Source organism: Athene noctua, chromosome 2 (assembly GCF_965140245.1).
Source record: "Athene noctua chromosome 2, bAthNoc1.hap1.1, whole genome shotgun sequence".
In the NCBI taxonomy this organism is placed as follows: Eukaryota; Metazoa; Chordata; class Aves; order Strigiformes; family Strigidae; genus Athene; species Athene noctua.
Genome location: NC_134038.1, coordinates 153608698 through 153631178, shown reverse-complemented (window position 1 = coordinate 153631178; position 22481 = coordinate 153608698). Strand labels below are relative to the sequence as shown.

Genomic DNA, 22481 nt, shown 5'->3' with positions numbered 1-22481 from the left:
AGTGCAGCACTCGGTAACAAACCTCATTTAAAATTCAGTTGACCGTCACCAAACAGTGCTTGCTGTCGTGGTCAACAATCAATAATTGTTGCAAATGGTGAAGTTTCACAATAATTAAATAAAAATCCTGGCAGAAGTACCTCTGAAGTTCAGAAACCACCTGTGTCCTGCAGGTAGATTTCTGTTCTTTGCTAGTGAATAATCACCTTCCGTAGGTTGTTGCTGTTGGCAGGACGTGGCCACTTTGGTGGGAAGGCTACAGTGTGCTTCCTCTGCCTGGCAGGGACTCTTGCCGTGCTGCTGGTTAGCATCAACTGGTAGACTCGAACGGGAACGTTTCCAGAACAAGCTCCCCCCAGCCCCTGTGCTGTCACACAGGTGCAGTTAGAGGGGACTGCAGCCAGCCCTCCTCCACAAAGATGGCTGTCAGGTTTCCTCGGTGGGTGTTGTGAGTCTCCCTCTTAAACACCCGGTGTTTCAGATGAATCCTGCTCTCTGAGGAGTCCAGTTTATTTCTAGTAAAAGGTGCCAGGAAATTGTTACCAGCAGTGGACAAGTCTGACTCATGCAAATTTTACCTACAGAAACTGTCCCAGCTTTGCAGATGCAATTACAAATAATTAATCATAACAGTTTTGTAGAAAACTGTTAAAGCTGTGTTTTTGCTGTAGCTAGGCTGTAATTTTTAATGCGTGCTTCACTTTATCATCCTAACTTTTCAAGCATCCTAGCTTGAAACTTACTGTTCTGTGTATAAAACCTGCCCCCATGGTTAGTGACTGTTAGAGGCCTGCTTGTCTGCATTGTTAAGCCTTCTGAGGGTACTGCTGGCATCAAAACTACAGGGGTGTTTTTTTTCACCATTTCCATTTGGCTTTCTGGTTTAAGGCTGAGCATCACAAAATTGATGCTTAAAAATATACACTAGGGATTTACATTGGTCTTGCAGAAGCTCACTTCAGCCATACTGTCACTGTCAGAGGAGGTGGGTTTAATATGTAATAGGAAGAGTTCAGAAGTAATTGCAAAGCAGTGAGATTTTAAAAAGCTAGTTGTTCTTCAAGTGTTTTGTCTGAATAGCAAGTTACTTCACGTTTCAAGTTGAATATTTCATAGTAGTAATGAACCCCTTCTACACAGTAAAAACCAAGTCCATGCTCTGGTGTTTTGGTGCGTTGCCTAGCACATTTATGGTTCTGTTTATGGAAGACTGATGTGTGTGGGGGTTTTTTTTTCTTTTTCAGCTGAAAATGGTGAAGGCTTCCATATAATTTTGAAGTGACGATGTCACACGATTGCTAGACTGATACTCCAACACCGAATGAAGTCCTGCCTAAAGATTATGAAGATCATCCGAAACCTTAGGATCTAACTTCACCGTATAAGATGTTTCATATTGAAAACACAAAATGACCTTTCTAATGAGCTGTTTGATAGGTCAACTTTCTTATCACTGCCATAGCTAAGTGTCCTCATGAGAGGTATAATGCCATGACAGCTTACGTACAGGCATGGAAGACAATGTAAGCAAAGGTGCTTGCCCTTTACTGAAATAAGGCAACTTATGGCCAGTAGATACAGTTTCTAGAAGCCAAGCACTGGTGCTTTTCTATTACCTGTATCCAGTTGGAGATGAATGTAAACTTATTTTGGGGCATTTACCTTTCTGTGCCAGTTTGTCTATTACTTGCTTGTACCTTATGCTGGTTTTATTTTTTGATGTTAGCAGAGCACATATTAATCTGTGTGGAGATGAATAGTTAAGCTGATAGTGATCAGGTTGTTGGGTCTTTGAGAGTAAAGCTGTCAAAACAGCTTCCCGTGTAAATTGTGTATAAGAGTGTATGTAAGAAGTGTAAATGCCAGAACAGGGCTTGTAAGAAGCCCTCGACAGATGCAATATATGCATGCAGCAAACTGCATTAGCAACAGTACCTTATTGGAGGGATTAATATAAATCCTGTGGGGTACCAAGTAATTGTGTTTTGCTTTAACAAATTTAATGGAAAAAAAATTGCCTATGCATCCTTTATGTTTAGTTTCCTAGGTTCTCTGCAGAGCACTGCTGCATTTTAACTCTTTGCTTGTACAATTGTGGGTTTAAAAATACTGGCAGTGAGGGGTGGCTTTTAAGACTTTGTGGAATTACGCTGATGAGGGAAGATGACCCACTGGCACCACAGGGCTTTCATAGCTTTCAGCAACATCAAATAAATTGCTTAAGAAACACTAAATATACACCCTTTAAGTCTCCTTCCCAGCAGGTCAAGGCCTTGCTGTAGTTGCTGTTATGGACAAGTACCTTACCCTTCTCTGTTGACCTTTCTTTGCCCTCTGCTCTATACTGTACAGCTGTTACAGTGCCTCTTCCATATCACCAAATATTTACTTTTCTTTGAAACAGGCAATGTGCTTTTTCAATATTTTGGGTATTTCTTGTAAAGACACAGCACAGCATCTCTTATGTTAAGTTTCAACTGGTTAGGTACTTAGAGGGGGATCCTTCAAAAGGTATGAAGTGACAGTTTCTGAGCTGTCCTTGTGCCTTTCAAAAGTTCCACCCTGATCTCTGGCGTAAAAGCTTGGGAATAGTTTGCCTCTGATGCTGCAGTGTTCAATGTAAACAACTACTACAGCATGTAAAAAAGCAACTTTGATTTTTTTCATTCCCTCTTCTCATAACTGGCTTAAGTGCTTAGCAGAAAAGCTTCTTAAAGCTGTAGCATTTTGAGAATTTAAATTCATCAAAGCTAGAGTTTTCTTCCTATTTTTACTTTTTCTGCACTGAAAGTAAAATTTTATGTACTTAAAACATTTCTGCCTATAAGTAAGTTGTTCATCTTTGGGTATTGTTTGGTCCTAGTATTTTCTTGAACTGACACTTGTGTCTTTTCAGCTCACACCATATTCAGATCCAAATGTTTTATAAAAAGGTGGAAAAATCCTTAATTGGAAAGTATCCAAATACCTAATTTTAAAGATCAAAAGTTGCACAGTAGTTTGTCCAGCTCACTTGAAATTGGAATTAAATTATGGCACCAGCAAATTGCTTTTGTTTTTTAATAAGATGTACACATTTCAATTTAAGTATAATAAATGTTTTTCAATAATTTTGTAAATGTGCTTTTCTTTCTGTTTACTTCCTGCCCACACGAGATACTTTTGGTGTTCAGATTAACTGCACGACCTACCCTAGCACCACTGGCAGGTAAACGTAAGTAATGGAAGCAAACCAGCTTGGTCCTTTATCCTGCGCCCAACACACACACGTTCATCTTCTGCTTCTAATAGAAAACTTGGTTAAATTTGAAATAATTGAAACAAATCCAAATTTGACATCAGCTGACTGTTTATTTAAGTGTCCTATATCAGAGTAGGTTCCATTTGTTTCTGTACATCTTCAATGCAATAGACTTACAAGGTTCATTATGTTCTTAGAAAAAAATGAGCCAACAAAAGGCAACACATCTTGACATACTGGTACCAATGATTTTCCTGGTACAGTTGAGAATAAAATCTGCTTAAAACTCTCCATTACTGCAGTATCTTAATGGAACTCGAAGTACAATTGTTAACAACACTCCTCCACTATGGTGCAAAACAAGCCCTGATTGGCTTATTTTGTAGTAGCAAAGAAATCCACGTACTGCACACTAATCTGTAATTTAACCTCCCAAATTGAGGTCTTGCTTTACCGTCCCCATCATCTGTGAAGCACAAACACAACCCAGCCGTTGTTATCCACAAAAGTCCCTTAATATTCACACTTCTTTTAAAGAGCAGCGTAAAGTTTTGGGGGGAAATTGCAGTACTAGCTTCTCCAACTGCTTTATAAGCCAGGGTTTCTATTAGTTTTCAGTAAACACACAGGCCCTGAACTCTTAAAACATACACACACACACAACCAATCTTACACAAAAAAGCTTTCTGAACTGTTGAGTTATCTCAGATAATTAAGTTGCTTAATATAAAAAAGTTTATTTTTTCTAACCCTCTAGCACTGAAATCTAAGGATGAAAAGCATGGCCTTAAGAGTTAATACATAGATTTTATTATTATCATTCAGAAGTTGACAGCTTCTTAAATAACCCAAATGTGAAGAGTCTGGCTTTCTACACTTGAAAACCACAGGTTTGGTTCACCTCCTGCCTACAGCTTTGTTTGCCCGTCTGCTTGCTGTGTCCCTAAAGCGGGTGGCACAAAGGGCTGGAACCAGATTCCTCGCTCCAGCCTAGTGCCAGTAGCTGAGCCTGGTTTCCATTCTCCAGCTGCAGAAAAGCCTGAGTAACACACTCCTCATCCTAGAACCACTGCCTCCTGTCCCTACAGAGGGAGGAGGTCACTGAGGACAGGCAGGAACGGCGTTACAGGAAGCACCACCTCTGCTCGTGGCAGCCCACTATGGCCGAGTCCAGGAGCTCTACCCCAGGGGGTTTCTTACCCTTTTTAAAGGCCGATGGCATCAGGCATAAAATGTGCTTCAGTGACAGGCAAGCCTTATACTAACACCTAGTTCAACTGAACCAAGTTCCAAAACTTGGAAAGTGTTTCTATTTATACAGTTAGCTTGAGGTACTATCTAACCTTTTGACATTACCTATTATGTCCTGTAATGTAATTAAATATGAAGCTGAATCATGAAAAAGTACAAGCTGTTTTGCTGTAAGAGCTCATGATTACCTTGCGTTTTTTGGTCAACATCTGCTAAAGCTGATTTGTCCTTAAACCTGGTATTTAATCTGTCATGTATAGTACAGGACAGCAGGTTCAGTTCCTGGGTGTGATGGACTTGAGCCCCACGTTAAGTTAGAACTTCACACCGCGTATAGTGCTTACAAACACAAATTCACTTCCAAGTTCAGTGAACTTTCACCAAGTAGCTGCTATGCTGAAACGCCCGCACATTGTACACGGTACTTCAGTTCTCATGCCAACAGAAGGAAGGAGTTACTAATACAAACCGAAGCATCACCAACTTAATCCACAGCTGCACATTACGTTAAGATTTTTACCTGGAAAAAAATGCTTTTCTTGTCACAAAACTGGATGACCAAATACCACCACTAGGACTGTCAGGAAACCGACCCCTTCCACTGACTTGCAGTCCCATTCTTTTCTTCAACAACAACAACAAAATTTTCTTTGTGGTTGCACTTACTGTCAGAGAATAATACAGCATCTGCAGAGGCGCTGTCCGCTCCCTCCTACCGAAGGAGGGGGAGTTACCGGAGCAAAGTAAGCATGAACTTTCACGTGAGGTAGATGAGCCTGTGAGGAAAAAAGTCTGCATTACAATGGGAGAGAAAGAACTTGCAAAAAAGAAGCAGGACACCTCCCTTCCTGCCAACAAGCGGGCTCTCGCTGAGGTCGGTTAGCTAAAAAGAAAGCATCTACACCCTGGATGCTACCCAAGCTGTCTTCTGACGTGGAATTCTCGTGTCCCAGCCAGCTAAGGCACGCTCACACACAGCACTCCCCTTAGCACCGAGCAGCCCGGAGAGGCACCGGCTCTACTGCAGGGCAGAGGTGCAGCCTGGCTACTGGAGACAGACTTGTCTGTATCTTGTTTCCCCTACTCCCTGCTTCTCTCATCCTAGAAAGCAGCATGGAATAGAACTTGGTTCTTCTAAACATCTGCCCTCGTTAGTCACTCTCAGGGATGAGGTATCTAATTGCAAAATCTGGGATACGAAGCTGCAGCCAGGTTTAACAGCAAAGCTAAAACGCTGCCCCCCGAGGTAGGCGGTCCCTGGCCTCCTGGGGGAGGCACACAGGGGAGAAGTTTGTGGCTGGACACCAGGGCCTAACAGCCCTACAACCACCCAGTAACTGAAATCTCTGTGCAGGTGTTTTGCTATTGGCTCTATATGTTAACATGTATTTCAGGAGAGTTAAAGAACACCACTACACAATTCTAAAACATAGAAGCCTGTACTTGAAAAAACACATAAGCAGAAGACAAGCACTCATCATTCCAACAGCAAGCATGTCATTAATTATAAGCAAAATTAGACAATTATTGCTGCCCACATAGAAAATCTACGTTTAGTCCCTAGAGGTGGGGACCTCACAATGATATTCAGACTGTTTTTCCATCCTCCCTCGCCTGGGCCATCTGCAGGGTTCATACAATCTCAAGAAGCACCAAGAGCTCAGGCATTCCCACCGGGACAAGTCAGCAAACACCTACTCTGATCCGTTTGATTCCAGCTCGTGTGACCTGCTGACAGTCATACAGCTCAATTCTTTCCAAGTTGTGGCAGTTCTCCAGGTGTTCCAGAGTCACGTCGGTGATGAGAAGACAGTTATCAAGCTCCAGTACCTGCAGCTTCTCATGACCACACGTACTGTTGCTCAGATGAAGAATCCCATCGTCGGTGATCAATTCACAGTGAGATAAGCTCTAGAACAGAGAGGCAAACAGTTAACACCATCACTCAGTCCTAAGTTACTCACTCCATCCTCCAAACATCAGAAGTCCTCTTCGACCTCCTTCATCCTAGTGGTTAAACACTTACAAAGAGTAGACAGCTGAAAATATGTGTCTTTCTAATTGATTTTGAAAAGTTAGCTCTTCAAAGTGTCCTACAGAATCAAGACAAAAATCCAGGGTTTGCTTTCTTTAAACCTAAAGATTCATGACAACTGTGTTTAGTGTCTAAAGTGTATGAAGATGCTCTATTGTTTTATTCTCTCAGATGTTTAGCAATGGATTATCTTAATAAAAATATTATCAAGTAAAAAAACAAAAAGACAAAAAAAACCCAACAGCCAAAAAAAGTGCTTAGGGATATGGTGTAGTTGAGAACATGTCAATGGATGCTCTACAAGGTCTTTTCCAACCTTGATGATTCTGTGAAATCCAGAAGAGTAATGAAAGAAACAACTTTACTCAATGAAAGAAAGGCTCTACTTAAACTTTGCTTGAAAATGAGTTAGAGCCCCAAAACACGCATCACTGGCAAACTCTCCTCAGGCCCCTTTGCTTCTACAACCGTGGGAAATCTGTCCCAATTGTCACACACCTCCATTGCTGATGGGTGCAAACAGCGCGTGAGCCACGCCAGAAAGCAGAGACAACCTTAAAGGATGATCAAGAACAGACAGGAATAGATGAGGATCTACAGACAGGAGTTACTGTTCACAGCTATCAGGTTTTCACACAAACCACTAGGACCAAGCCTATGCAAGTCTGCACAGATAAAGAACAGTCAGACTGGACTGATTTGCCAAATAATGATTTCAGGAACACCGTGAGCACTTAGCACTTCAGCCTGTACATGTAAGGAGTAATAAACATCATGCACAGCTGCAGGAGCAGGTCTTTTCTGCAGCAGTCAGCATAATAAACAAAAACACTCTGCTCCCCGTCAACATATTTTTTTACTTCCTTGAATTTCAAGAGCATGGAAAAAGTTGCATCTCAGGCAGTAACAGCACATAAAGCAGTTTCCTGGTTCCTTTAGGGAATTCATGACTTTTGAGAAGCAACAATCACAACAACAGGAAACAGACTCTCCTCGGAGGAGGCTTAAAACCCACTTTTTATCACCAGTGAAAGGAAGGCTCTTCAGGTCTTCTGCATTAAAAATGTACAGGACCCAGGAACTCTTACTCTGCTCGCTCTGGGCTAGTTTCTTGCTTCATGCTGAGCCCTGTGTCTTGCCTGTACTTGTATCTAAGTCTAACGGTAACTGGTTTTGAAGTAGCATTTCCTTGCCACAAGTTTTTTATTCAGACAGCAACTGATGAAGAAATGCTTGCAGTAATCCAAAAATGTTTTTTAACTTGGCGCAAGTTAACTAGCACTCAACAGCACCTTGTGCTTTTTTCGTGAATCAAACGTGTAACCCTTTCCTCCTCTCAGTACATCACATCTACCTTCTTTTATTGAAGCCTGAGGACCACCAACCCCTACCCCTTACCTAACCTCAGCTAGAGTCATGAGCATTTCTTGCCTGCTACCAGACACATGGGGTTCGTCCTGCCCTTTAGAACAACTTGCCCCTCAACTTTTTTTTCTTCTTTCCTCAACAGGATGAAAAAGTAACTAGAGAAGAGGCTGGGGGACAGCTCTGCAACCCCCCTCGAGCCTGGCAGGGAGCCACCCTGGCAGTTTCCCTTCAGCTCCAGCAGGTCCAGTTCTATGCACTCCCCAAGTGTGAGCAGCTGGCAGGGACTCCAAGCAGCACCACAACTGGTGCATACTGTCTCCAAAAGAAAACAGAAATGAAGAGCTTGCCCCCATCACCACTGTTTTATCTTATGACATGCTTACATTCTGCAAACCTATCAACACTTTAAACGTTTAAGTAAGTTCTCTCCTGTACCTACTTTCTTTATGTACGTTTCTGAGCACTGGAATTGGCTCACAGCCTGGAAACAATCAGCAGTTGCAGGGTTAAAGAACATTTATAATAGACATGCTGCTTCAAGGAAGGACGGGAGGTTATGTGAAGCTGTTGGCTATGGCAGCGGTCTGCTGGCTAATTAAGAGTTTTCCATCCCAGGAAGTAAGCAGCTTATAAAATCAGCTTTCCTGAGACATTGTATTTGGTACTGACAGGACAATACAGGATGTACAGCTGAGTTCGTAGAACTTCGTAAAACAAATATGCCAAATGATACATACTTCAAATTAAACCACATCATTCTTCAGACTTCATAAGCCTAGTAGAAAGCGTTAATAATGTGAAATTTTACGAAGACAAGAATTGCTTTCAAGAATTGCTTGAAATCCTTAGAACAAAGAGATATGGTGAAATTCTTTTTGTTAATATATTCTAAATGCTGTGTGTAAATCAAATACAGCATGATGTACTGTGGCAGTAAGAAACAGTATGATCAGCTTAACTGAAGAACTCAATTGTCTTCTCACTCCAGCAATATCATGAGTATTTCAGTTTCTCTAATAATTGGCACGTACAATTATTAAACACTTTCACCAGAAATTACTGAAGTCCAGTAAGTAAGCAATTATATACTCTGATCAATAGTTTGTTATATTTGGTTTAACAGGCTTTTGCTTATTTCCACTTCTACTGAGTCTCCAAACACCAACAAACAAATTCAAAGTGGATGCTGCAACTTCAAAATACTTGTTTAAAATGGAAATATACCTAAACATATGCTAAAGCACAGCTACACCACAGTTTACAGAACCATCTATACGATTTCACATTTGAAGTATCAAGGTTAGTTCACGTAGGGTATTTGGCACCTGCTAGTCTGTTTTTTTTTCCCCTGTAATTCTCAGCCATCACTGTTCTCTCACAATCTTTGAGCAGGTATCCTTCCTACACACAGGATATACACAACAACAACAAAAATCAGTTTTTCTCGTTCTCTTACAAAAGGCATGTTAGTTTGCCAATGCCAAACCTCCCTGTCTGTGGGCTGACACACGAAGGCAAACAGCAGGTTCTAGAATACTTGGAAATTACGATGTTTTATAGTATCTCTGGTGAAGCACTGGCAGAACTGGTACAAAAGGTCTCTTGTGAGTACTGGTTCCAATTGGGATTACAATACAAAAACATATCTGCTGCATAAGAAGAGAAAGTGTCCCATATAGATGGCTCCACATCTCCTGACAACTCTGGTTTCACATTAAGAATTATGGTACAGAAATTAGGTTGAACAACTAAAAAGGAAAAATAAAAACCAACAACAGTAAAAAGTAGTGAACAAGTTCCTTTTTAAAAGCTATCTCTCCTCACGGCGCTACCTTAGTAACACTGAGTGAGTAACACTAACTAATCATAACACAATTTAATTAATGAAGCAGCAAACCCCCCTTTAATCCTGTCTAGGAACAGCTTATAAGGATACATGTTCTCTCACGTACATCTGAAGTAGTATATAACAAATCTACACTTAGGGAACAACTGGCCCTACATACAGGAACCGCTACTGTAAGGACAGTCTAGTTAAATTTTGGAGTACCTTGACAGAAGAGCAGCCAAATATATGACACCCAAAATTGTTTTTGATGTTCTGAAAGATCTGAGCAACCCCTCCCTAGAACACAGTTCTCTGAAATACAGTAACTGGTGTACCCCATCTCAATCCTCTTCAATTACATTCAAAAGTCTAGGTCAAAAAAACCTTCCATAATTTAATATGTAAATGTAGTCCTTGAGAAAAACTGCTTGCATGCAAAATTGATTTGATTACAGAGTGATTACATTTATCTTCACTGGGTTGTTTTGTTTACTCAATATTTGATGTCAAGTGTCATACTCCCTAAGAAAAACATTAGCGAACACTTAAAGAGTATCTCTAAAGGATCTGAGTACTGTAAGTTGAACTAACTAATCAAATATGAAGGATGCTAACCATAAAATGTTAAAGGTTAACCATAAAATGTTTTGTTAACCATAAAAACCCGTAAGCTTTCTGGTTATTCCTCACTCATTTGGTAATATTTTTTTTAATCACACAACGCACGTAAATATTTTAGGAGTAATCTGCTTCTTTTAGAACACTTATGAAACTTGCATGTATTTTGCACAGCATTTTGCTATGTCAGGAACGGGAACTTTTTCTAGATACAGAGTGAATGGCCTGGTTTTGTATTGCAGGAGTTGTGTACGTGTGTGGTTTGGGGGGATGTATTAAAGTTCACAAAGAGTTAAACTTACCAATGCTTGTAGCTTAGGACAGTGTATAGAAAGTTGTATCAATGTGCTGTCAGTTATCTAGAAATAAAAGAAACCAACCATAAGCAACAGACAGCAGGAGAGTCAACCCTCAAATAAGGTAACTTTTCTCTACCAGAGGAAGGTTCTGTTATTTCTGGAAAATACCCAATCACCTAATAACTCCTCAAGTTTTTCCACTGTATAGAATTTTCCAATGATTATTTTTATTTATTATCATAAACACATCACTATTAACAAAAAAGAAAGCACATCTAATTGAAAGTCCTAATTCTTACACTAAATGTTCAATATTCCTTTTCATATTAAATCTCACCAAAACACACTCTTCTAAGTCCATCTTCTCCAGCTCATGGCAATTCTAAAACAAACAAAAAACAAATAGATAAACAAAAGATGAAATAAAACAACACACAGACATAAAATCACACACAGGGCTGGTGATATGGGATAGCACAGCTTCCAAGTGGAAATTGTGAGCTAAATCCCTTCAAGTATTTGACCACCATCAAAATACAAAAATTGGTAAAAAAAATATTTAAAAATCCACAAACAACAGACCACCTCCCTCTCAAACCTCGACACTTCAGCCTTTCTCTTAGTAAGTGAAATGTCTCCTTGCCCTGTGAGGTTTGAACAATATGTATCAGCACTCCCTCTCCCCTGCTTCCCTTTCCCCTTTTGGAGTCAACTTCAAATCAAACCTATGGCACCTAGAGCCTGTGCACTAAGGCTTCCTAACCAGCAAACAGATGAATCCAACTTCTGCGTACAGACCCGCACCAGACTAACTGAAACACACTTAAGCCCACGGAACATCTCTCTTCACCATCACACATTAGAAAGAAGCCTTAAAAACCATTTGCTTTGCTAATGAATGCTGAAAATATTAAAATAGGGTCCAGCTTGGAAAAAGCTGCACTTCACATTTATACAAGCAATTTCCCCAATATTCTGAGAGATCCCTAGCAAGCTTTTCAAAGTGCTTTCAATATCTGATCATGACCAGTTTCAAGAAAATTATGCAACCTTGTGACCTCGCAGCAGACCACATGGTGCCACGGCTCAGCCCAAACCCCAACCCATTTTTTATGAGCATAGAAAGAAATGGTTTAACTTGCAGCTCCCAAAAGCAGGCTTGAGGTGACTACCAAAAGCCCCAGGCTGTAGTGCTGAATGCTTAGAAAACCACTGTTTAACCACTGTGGCTAGAAAAAAAACCACTTTTATTCACGTTATCACATACCAGCAGCATACATGAATCCCATTTACAGAGTATTATTTTTGTTTTCAGATTTCCTAAACCAGCAAGCATACAAGTCTTACCTGAAGCATTTGATACCATCAACATGATTACTTTATATATTTACAGCATGAATTGGGTCACAAGTGTCTATAGTTTATAATGTATAATGTAAGTATTTTTGCAATTTAAAGGTATGCTCAGAATGTATTATGGTGATTTTGGGGGTGTAAATGTCACAAGAGTGCGCATCGTCTTAATAGGGGAAATTTGGCTAGAATACCTAAGACAAGTTTATAATTATGTTAAGCGTAATAAATTTTGTTGGAAGATACTAAAAAAAAAAAAAAAAAAAGCGGAAAAAAGTGAAAAATGCAATGATAGATAGCAAAATAGATCAAGCTGCAGCTCTACGTATAATCCAAGAATAAAAAAATCATTTTTTTAGTCCCCTCCTCCACTGGGTTCTTCCTACTTTATTTTTCTTCTTCTCGTATTTCTTCCCAGCAAGGCTACATCAATTCACAGCTGCCCAGCAGCAGTGAAAACAAGGCGAGGCCTGACCTTCTGAAATGATCCTTACCCGTGCTAAAAGGGTAAAACCAGCATCTGTAAGATGTGAACATCTTGCAGCTTCCAAAATCCTAGAAAAGTTTTAAATGTTAAAGAAAACATTAATATAGAGAAAAGCAAATGCATTTGAGATACAAATCTGTCTTCTGCAACTTAAAACTCTCAACAGCAAACTTATACATAGGCTTATTTTTCACAGTAATTTGCAATTAAAAAGCACTAGGCAGACCTTTGATGCGGCTTATCAGAAGACTCTAATAGTCATAGAGCAGCTTAAGTTCAATCCTCAAATCTTCTCAGCATTTAGTGGAAAAAAATTATACATAATTACAGGCATTTTGACCTCCTGTTTCAGTAAGACAGCATAATGTTCAAGTTTTCTCATGTGTTATTTGAGGAAAGATATGGGAGAATAAACCCTGACTTAAGGAAAATGCAGATGAAAACCTGTTATCTAAACACAGGATGTTGGGAAGCCACAAAACTGAGAAACTGCTTACTAGAAATTCAGTCAGAGGCTGTGCACAAAGCACAGTGAAGCAAGTTACCAGAAAGCAAGGAACTTAAATTCTCCAAGCCCACAGTAAAAACAATAAACTACACCAACACAACCTTAAAGAAAATAAAACAGTGCTTTGGAAAGATAAACCTAACACTCTTTCCAGAGGCACTGGGAAGCAGTACTGACAAAAAAAAAAAAAAAAAAGTTAACTGCCCCAAACAGCACCACTAGTACACAGAACAGGCCTCTATCCCTTTAATGTTCTGTCATCTTTGTTTTCTTCTTCTTTTTAATGAACGCCTTTTACTCTGCACGTGGAATAAGTATCAAGATGAGTAAGGAGAAACCACAGCACCACCTAATGAGTGGCACAACCTAAGTGCAACCTGCCCACTCACCACAGCAAAAACTACCTCTGTACTGGGGTCAGTGGGGAGGAGGCAGGAAAAGATGGACAAAGGAGCCTCTTGCTGCTGTAACACTGGGAGGGATCTAGGCCCTTCCACTGGTTTAGGAGGTCATTAGAAAAATCTCTATAGAGAAATGCGAAGGGAAATGCCATGCTGCGTGCACGAGAAAAATACAACCCCACCAGAGCGCAGGATGTGGGGCTCTGACTGTGACTTTGCTGGATCAGTCTCTTCCAAGGCAAAAGCAAGAGCACACCTGAGTTTAGAGGTAAGCAGCCCCACAGGATACACCTTTGGAAATAATTTCCAGTGTGTTAAGTCTTCAACAAGGTTCAGAAGTATGATGGAAACTCAAGAATGGCCAACAGAGAGGTGCAAGACAGGTACGACTTCCCAAATGGAGGGCTGTAACACCTCCGCCTTTTCTTTCCAGGCTCACATTTGGGAACTTTGTGCCTTTCCATCAAGGGCAGTTAGCCCTATCATAAAATACTCTCAGCTACTCTGAAAATTACCTACAATACCAAGCAGGAAGAGAAAATCCTATCATCACCACCACCACCACAAAAATCCATGATTCAGGTCACATTTACTACCCTTCTTAATCCTTTCATCAATTACTCACCTTCAACCCTACCTGCACTTACAACCGTTGGATCCCCCAACCCCCTTACATTTCTGACTTAAAGGGGGAAAGAAATTACACCTGCAGTGTGCAAAATAGTAATGATGCTACTTACTGCCCAACTGATTGAAAAGAAGAACATGGAAACAGAGAGGTAAGAAACCAGCAGACTAGCAGCTCTATCCTCCCTGAAATTGGGAGTGCAGTCAGTCAGAGCAGCAGAACAGGAGAGTTATATACACACATACTGCATCAATCAGGTCCCAGTACAAGAAACAGGTGGGAAGACACTGGTCAGCATGAAAATGAGCAAAGTGCTAATTTTTGCTTTGGTTTAGTGATTGTACTTAATTACAGAGGGCTGCTCTTTCTTCCTGATACAGCTGACATTTATTTGCCCTCCAGTGATTCATGTGTACCTAGTGTAGGAGCTGATGAGGCAAAATGATACCCCAGAGCAGCTTCCCCACTCTTGTAAAGCAATGTTCTCTGAGACAGACCTCCCATTGCCAACAGATGTCCTTTGGGCACACCTCTGCACACAGCTCCCCCCCACTCCTGGTGAATTAGCAGCAGGTGGGAGAGAACATTAGTGGGGTTAAAGGCAATATGATCCCAAATGTCACAGCCCCACCTAGACAAAGACATTCATGGTTCACAGGTGCTTTTCTCAAAAAGCCTCACCAAAACACTTACCAGTATTTTAACACTAAAAAGCACTAAAAAAGAAAAAAAAAAAAACAAACAGAGAAGGTATCAAGCACTTAAATGAGCAGATATAAAAAAAGAGACAGCTATATCTTGATGTAGGGTTGGGGGGGGAAAACAGCTGAAGGCAACTGGTCAAGCTTGGGATTTTGTTTCAAGGAGATGTCATTTGTGAGTGGTAACAGCTGCAGAACACAGCGCTGTCGTGGAAGCAGCAGAGTACGGCATGCAAGGCCCTGAAGTGAACAGAGAGTAGCACAGCACAGAAAATACTCAAAAGCTTCCTAACAGGTCCAGCATGGCCAACAGAGACAGGAGAGTTTTCTTTGATATTTCAACACTGAAATATTCAGAAGGTATGACCAAGTGTGGAATTACATTTCCCTTTGTTTTCCAACTAATTTTCATCAAGTACTTTCCATACATGATCCCAAAAGTCTAGATTTAGCCAGCTGTGTCATCTGTCCTTCTGCAGTCATCACTGCAAAAGGTGATTTGTTTTCCTTATGATGTTCCTCATTACAGAAGAACGGCAGACGCCTTCCCCCTCGTGGCAGACAGAGGCTAACAGTTTATCTACCAACGTCAAAACAATTCCTGCTACAGTCGTACTGCCCTTGGAAAGAACTGCACAACTAGTAGCACTTTAGGCCTCCTTTTATTTTCAGTCTGAGCAGTGAATTGAGAGAACACGAGAAATTGTAGAAAAAAACTAGTAATAACAGCACAGCTTTCTAAGGAACTCAGTTAAGTGTGTCAGAAGACTCCTAAGCCCCTAACAACTGGCACACATAAGCTCTTGTAAGTAGGAGCAGTTACATGAAGGGACTTGTCACTCTGGAATTGTCTTAAGGACAGGTTTTCTACAGTAACAAAAGCCCTTTTTCACTCAATCACCTAAAGGAACACTGTGTGTCAGCATACTGCACACTGGCATGTGAATGTAGCTTGCCCTAATTTTTACGACCTAAGCTTTCCTCCATTTATCTGTGATTGAAGTGTAACAAGTTGCAACTGCTGCAAGTTCCTTTCATAAATGGCTATTTGGTGTTATCCAAAAATCTTTTGTTTTGATTTAATTTACATTAAAATTAGACCTTACAAGAAGAATTACATGTCTCCGCAACCAGAGAGCTGCTGCATGACTGAGCTTCATTGTTAAAGCTGAAGTCCTCACGCCCGAGAACACCACCATAACATACATGTTAGCAAAAATTACACCAATGTAAAAGTTTATATTTTTTTTAACTGATGAGCCCCTATTACTCAAAACATATCCCATAAATATCAGTCCTCAGTGCTTGCAGAGACATGAACACACTCCATATCAGAGTTTAAAAATGCCAGGATGTACTGCAGAGCATATTAAAAACATATTTATAGTAAAATCTGTAAATATAGTACTCAGGTATGATTTAGCTGGGTTTTTTTAAAGACAACTGCATAAAATCACATCAGAGTACAAACATCACAAGACAACACAACTACAGATATTTTTACCTTTCAAAAAAATAATGGGCTTTATATCTTCTTTTCTTCTGACTTGTAATTAGTACCTAAAATATTTAGCTAGAAGCACAGAATGGAACTGCTAGGTTCAACATGGTTTATTTGTCATGTGTTAGTTCTTATTTTGCTAATATACAGTAGACAACATTCACACGATAGCTACAGAGGATCAGCCCTCAAGTTTATGTTCAGCTGGCAATTCTAACAATGTTTTGATTGCAAAGGTAATGCAGACAACACAAACCTGTGGGTATCAGCTGATTACCTCCAGAAGTTAATTTCTTAGATCAGGCCAGTAACAACATGATATACTCACGACATGCTCATGACATACTCACTTCAACCTTGGACAGTTTAAACCAAGTGCTGTGAGAGAAGCATCTGTAAGGTTGCTACAGCCTGAAACACAGAGTGACTGAAGTCTATGGCATCCTCTACAGATTTTTACAATGCCTTCATCTGAAATTTGCTGCAACACAGAAGAAAGTTGAAGTTAATCTGTTATCAGTTAATCAGCTAAGAACAAAAATCAAGTCATATTACTGAACTGCCAGGGTTACATTGTACATAACCATGGCAACCTGTGGATTTTCAACCAAAAAATACCATGGTAAAACCATCTTCATTGATAACACTGAAGACAAACAACACACACAATTCCTACTTATATATGTGTTTTTCCACAGATTTCAAGTAGTGCTCAAAGGCAGTATGAAGCACAATGGGAGAGCTGTTTGTTGTCTTCCTCTTTCACTTTGCTTTTGCTTTATAATTTTCACTTTTTTTTTTTTTAAATTGTAGTCGTCATTGTGTGAAATAGCTTGCTTATATGTTTGCAGAGTTCAGGTCTTTTGTTTCAGTGACACTGTGAGCTCAGGAACAGTGCAAAAGAGAGCTTAAAGTTCGACAGTAGGAGAGCTAACTACCTATTTTGAACTGGAGCAGAAAGACCCAAGGGTAAAAATCTCTCACCTTCAGATAATTTTCAAAGCAAGAGTTACAGGTAAACAATTACATATAACGTGTTCTTTAGAGAAGACAAATGTAAAAGCCTTACCCTATGTAGTTGTCTTTAGCTGAAAGATTAAACTCAAAAGAGGGGTTTTCATTTCTCAAAATTGTTTTGTACTAGAAATTCTGAAAAAAGTTTGGAATATGAAAAGTTTTCTCTCTGAAACGGGAAATATAAGAAATAGCCCCAATGCAACAGCACACAAAACAGCAACAGGAACTAGGTTATCGGGTCTGTGTACAAATACTATTTTGTTTACAGTTCTTCTATTCTGGAAAAAGTATTCTCTCCTCCTTTCACTCCTAACTCCAAGAATTTAATTTTTCTCCTGAATAACTAATCCTTCATGGTGGAAGAGAACCAGGTTATTTTATTTCCTGACCTAAGATTATTCTTCAACTAATAACAAAGACCTCTGCTGTATTTTAAACTGAAAATACATACTCCTTTTATAAGCCACTCATCGAGGTACACTAATACTACTATAGTGTATTTCTAAGGCTATTTATCACAAACATTACCTTTCATAGATGAAAACAGGATGAGAGATAGCAGTAGCTCAGCACAAAGGGAGATCACCTTAGAGCAGCCCCCGTCCCAATCCAGCACCTTTTAATATCACAACTTTGTATTTGCACTTTGTTCTGTCAAATAAAAATTATTCTAGACGGAAAACTAGAAGTTTTGTATTAATTTTGTAAATCCAAAAGGATTTGCATCATCTATAGAGATAAGCTTTTTTTTTTTTTTTTTTTTTTTTTTTTTTTTTAAATTAGAAGTCCATCAGCCAGGTATTTCTGGAGTTGACTCTCCAAAGACACATTATTTTCTGAAACTGTTTTGTTTCCTTTGAGAGATACTTATGACACTACTATTGGGAAAAGGAACTATTTCAGAAGTAAGAACTGTGTAAATTTTATACTGCTATTGGAGATGGACAAAACCCTCAAAGTTATATATGAAATTTTTCCATTCTGAAATTGCTTGTGATTTCAATGCCTACATCCCTCTCCGGGAAGAAAAGCGCTCAAAAAATGCCTGCAAGTCCCCAGTTTCTAAAACCTTTCTTCAAAGGTGGAACCTTTCAGATATGCAGTTTCCAGAGTTAGTATCAGTTCATTCCACAGCTGCTGGAGCTGGCCTGGCATTTTACAAGGTCCTTAAAAAACAATCACTAGAATTAAAGTGTGGATCATATAAAGCATAAGATGACCTGCTGTGTAAAAATCACTGCTAGCCCTTTGGTCAAAGAGCCTGGCTCTTCTGGAAGCATGCTTCTAAGCTGTAGCAAGCAGGACACATCTCCAGTGAATAAAGCTTTAACACCTACGGAAACTAGGTAGGACATAGAGACTATCAACTAAAACAATTCAAAGGGAAAAATACTCATGAGGGGTTTTTTGTTTGCACTTAATACCTACACGACAACAAACATACTGGCCAAGGGAAAACTCTGGTATACTTCTATGCCAATGCCCCTTTTAAGCCGGAAAGATCCTAACTGATTATCATTAGACCTCTTGATGGCCTTCCAGAAAAACAATCAGAAAAGGCTGGCCTTGATATATCTCGTTAGTCTCAGGTAAAACACAGCAGAAAAAGAACTTTGGAAAAGGAGGACAGCAAAAGGATGACTGAAAAGGGAGGAAATTATGTACTGGCTTTACTTATTTAAGTGTAGTTCTGACCAAAAGAAGGAACTGCCTTTCATTCCTGTTACCTTTAGGTACCCAACTTCAGTGGACAGCTAAATTCAGATTGAAAAATCTGAAAATTCTCTCTCTTTCACTGAACATCTGGCTCATGGAAGCTCAAACTTTGTATTCATATTGTTTTTAGTTTTTGCAATTTTTAATAATCCCTAACACTCAAACATGTTCAACACTTTAAAGAAATCTATTAGGTCCAAAAATTGTCATCCAATCTTAATAAAAAAAGGTCCCATGCCACAATCATTCAAGAATGTGTAAAACAGATTTGAAAGTTTTAGCCCAAGCAGATTTTATGACACCTTCTAGCAGGAAAACTGTAGAAAACTTTCCAAAAGCAGAAAAAGTAATCTAACTTCATCATTCAAATTTGCATGAATGAAACACCAAAATTCTAACTTATTTCGGTGTTTTCTAAGGCTTATTTACAGACAAAGAATGACTTAAATATATCTAAAATCTAAAAGGAGATCTTTACCGTTCCTAAAAAGTCACGTGAGAAACAACAAAAAAGCAGCAAATATAAAAACACAGCAAATTTAATAAGTAGAATTAAAAGTACATGAATGATTCCCAGCCATTTCATTATAAATTAATGTGTTCTTCCATTACTACTGAAAAAGCATGCCCATCTCCTGCTACCTAGATGGTTCTGAGTCATCTTCAATTATGGTGCCATTACATTTTATTCTCAATTATGTAGTCCAGAATATGGCTTTTGCTCAATTAGAAAACTTGAAATTATGAACAGACCAAAATGTTTGATCTTAATGGATGGGAGAACAAGAACTACACCTGTAAAACTGCATGGTTTAGTGCATACACAGTTCATGAGATTTGAACGAATGCAGTTAATTCTTACTCTATAGAGCTTGCTACAGTTAAAAGATGTAATGAGGGGAAAAAAAAAAAACAAACAACAAACACTCCAAACCCACACTCAGCTGTAGAAACAGCCAGCTCATTTAAGACCTCTGTTCCACACAAAATTCTGTAAACTGCAGAGAGATACTACTTGAATTATTTAGGTGTGTAGCAGTTCAATTCATTAGCATTCAAAAATGATTTATGATTCTTAGAGATTTTTTGAAGCTTCAAATACTTACTGTACAGGATTGCAAATTCAGGATTACAAGTTCATGACAGTGATTTTGAATGTGTTTCAATGCTTCATCTTCTAACTGTATTTGGCAATTAAATCAGACACAGGAAAAGAAACAAGAAATTAAAAGCACAGCAAAGCAGCCCAAAGAATGTACACATCTTGTAATATTGAACAAAAGACTATAACAAAAAGGGTATTATTTAATTCATGGAGATTTCAAAAACCCAAAATAAAATTTTATTCCTAAAGGATCACCCAAGCAGTTATGTACCTGTGTGCAACCTCTAAGAAACAGAGCTTTTAGTCCACTACACCCTTTCACCAGTGCTTCAATACCATCCTTCGTAATCTGATCACACCAGGAAAGATTCAAATGTTCCAGATTTCTGCAACCCTCACTGGGAGAATTAAAAAAATACATAAAGTTAAATCCAGCCTTCAAATAGTCATAACAGTGGGAAACCCAAATTAAACACACTGTTAGAAATTAATGATAGCCAGTGGACTGTGCCAGGCCTCCACAGAAAAGTCATGAGACAAGACCACACACAAACATGATGCTCTACACCCAAGAAGTCCTAGATACAGGATACAGCCAGTGCTGATACTAGTATTAAGGTTCAGCACTGACTTCTTTTAACTTTATTAAATGCTGAACAGCTATTTAAAAGCTTTTCTTTCACACAAAACACCGAATCTTCTTACCTTAAGCCTTTCAAAGAGCTGTTTGTGATGGCTACGCAAGATGTCAGATCCAGATGTTTCAGCTTGGAACAGAATCTGCTAAGACTGTAACACGTGCTGCAAAACAGCAGACACACTAAAAATACCTTCAGCTACTTCTTTTTCCAAATTTTCCCATCAAACAAAAAACCCCTTTGACTTACCTGTCAGTGATTTTTGTGCACCCATTTAGATTTAAGTGTTCAATGTTTCTACAGTTCTGTGCAAAGGTCCTAAAACAGCAACAAAAAGCTGGAGAATTAATACAATGTCACAAACTGTAATACAGTCACTAGAGTGCGCTCTGTCCCCTACCTCCTTCCACCTCAGTCAAAAAGCTTAATCTTCAAGCCACCGAGCTTGAAGCACAAAGCACCCTTCAAATACATCTGTCTCAGTGGTTGCTTCTTACTTTAGCTAGTGCAAGTTTCTGTCTTGGGTTACTCCTGAAACCAAGTGTTTCTCTCTCAAATACCACTTGAGCAAGGAGTTTATTTGTCATGCAAATATAACCCAGAACTGACTTGCTTCAGGTGCCTTAACTAAAAACATAAACAGCATAAACAGAAAGGTTTAAATATCGCATCAATTCAATATTAAGCTGCCGGGGAAAGTTTTTGCACATGTCATTACTGAAGCCTTTTGTAGGTCTTAAGGGACTTGCACCCACATTGAATGAAAAGAAATGTACCTTGCACAATACAGAAGCGGGACCTAAGCCTATTGGACTACCAATGGAAAGCCCTGTGGACTGCAAATTAATTATTTATTATTTTAAAAATTAAAATGGATCTGTGTGCACTACTGGGTATGAACTCTAAGGATGATTGGAGCTATTATACTGCTAAAAGCCTGTATGTATCATTATACTAATTACCCAGAAGAACTACATAAACTTTCTTTTCATCTCTGCAGAGTAATATTTACAGCTGTGTTGCATTTCAGAACACTGTTTTTATGCCCATGTTTCCTCCAACTGCATGGATTTTATTGGCAGGGGTGGAGGAAACACACAAAAACAGTTTTGTCTGGAGGCTTGCCGTGGTTAACGGATCCGACTACACACTCAGCCGGTAACAACTTCCTGGCTCTCCAGTGTGGATTGAAAACAATGGAAAAAACCCCAGAAAGCGGTTATACTGGTGAGAGTTTCCACTTGAATTCTCATAACAGCTATTTCAAAATTCATGTACTGGAGGGAGATTTACAATCGGGACACTCTTCAAATCACTTGGAAAGACTCTACACTCTGGAGGAACAGCAAACTTTGCCTCTGAGATTCAAGCATGGGGCATGTCCTGAGAGAGCTGCCACAAACATTCAGTACTTGCATAGCCAATACCCACTTCGATAACCGGCTATTATTAAACAAAATTTGATGTAGAATAAGGATAAATAGAGAAATTAAGATCACCCACAAAACTAATGGATCTGAAAACAATTCAACACAAAAGAGCCTGATAGGAAAAGTTGCTTTCAGAACAAGTATCTGAAAACTAATGCCACCTTTCTCACGCTAACCTTTTGGGAAGTCTTAAAGCTCATGCATTTATTGTTTGTTAATTTCAGCATAACTTGCTTCTATTTCAGAGGTGACCATCTTCTTTCCTAAAGTGCCTTAGACACCACCATCTGCACCAGTAAGTTTTTACGGATGCACATGGGAATACTGGTAACACTCTGGTAGCTAAACCTGCTAGC

General features: G+C 39.3%; 2 protein-coding genes across 5 annotated transcripts in view; one reads left to right on the top strand and one right to left on the bottom strand.

Moving 5' to 3' along the window:
- The window catches only part of UBP1 (upstream binding protein 1), a 42005-nt gene extending 38895 nt beyond the window's left edge, over positions 1-3110 (top strand). For all 3 annotated transcript variants that reach the window (XM_074900713.1, XM_074900712.1, XM_074900711.1), the window contains one exon: positions 1245-3110. In XM_074900713.1, the coding sequence (XP_074756814.1) occupies positions 1245-1282 (38 nt within the window). In that variant the 3' untranslated portion in view covers positions 1283-3110. The remainder of the gene's footprint in view (positions 1-1244) is intronic.
- A 150-nt stretch (positions 3111-3260) lies between these two features.
- The window catches only part of FBXL2 (F-box and leucine rich repeat protein 2), a 58658-nt gene continuing 39437 nt past the window's right edge, over positions 3261-22481 (bottom strand). The window contains exons 6-15 of one of the 2 annotated variants that reach the window (XM_074900714.1): positions 20945-21013; positions 20763-20858; positions 20329-20455; positions 20059-20133; positions 16570-16700; positions 12488-12548; positions 10978-11022; positions 10644-10700; positions 6191-6403; positions 3261-5268 (exon numbers count right to left, since the gene is read on the bottom strand). In XM_074900714.1, coding sequence (XP_074756815.1) covers positions 5161-5268; positions 6191-6403; positions 10644-10700; positions 10978-11022; positions 12488-12548; positions 16570-16700; positions 20059-20133; positions 20329-20455; positions 20763-20858; positions 20945-21013 — 982 coding nt within the window. In that variant the 3' untranslated portion in view covers positions 3261-5160. Of the gene's footprint in view, positions 5269-6190; positions 6404-10643; positions 10701-10977; positions 11023-12487; positions 12549-16569; positions 16701-20058; positions 20134-20328; positions 20456-20762; positions 20878-20944; positions 21014-22481 lie in introns of both variants that reach the window. The other variant, XM_074900715.1, reaches the window with a different exon arrangement.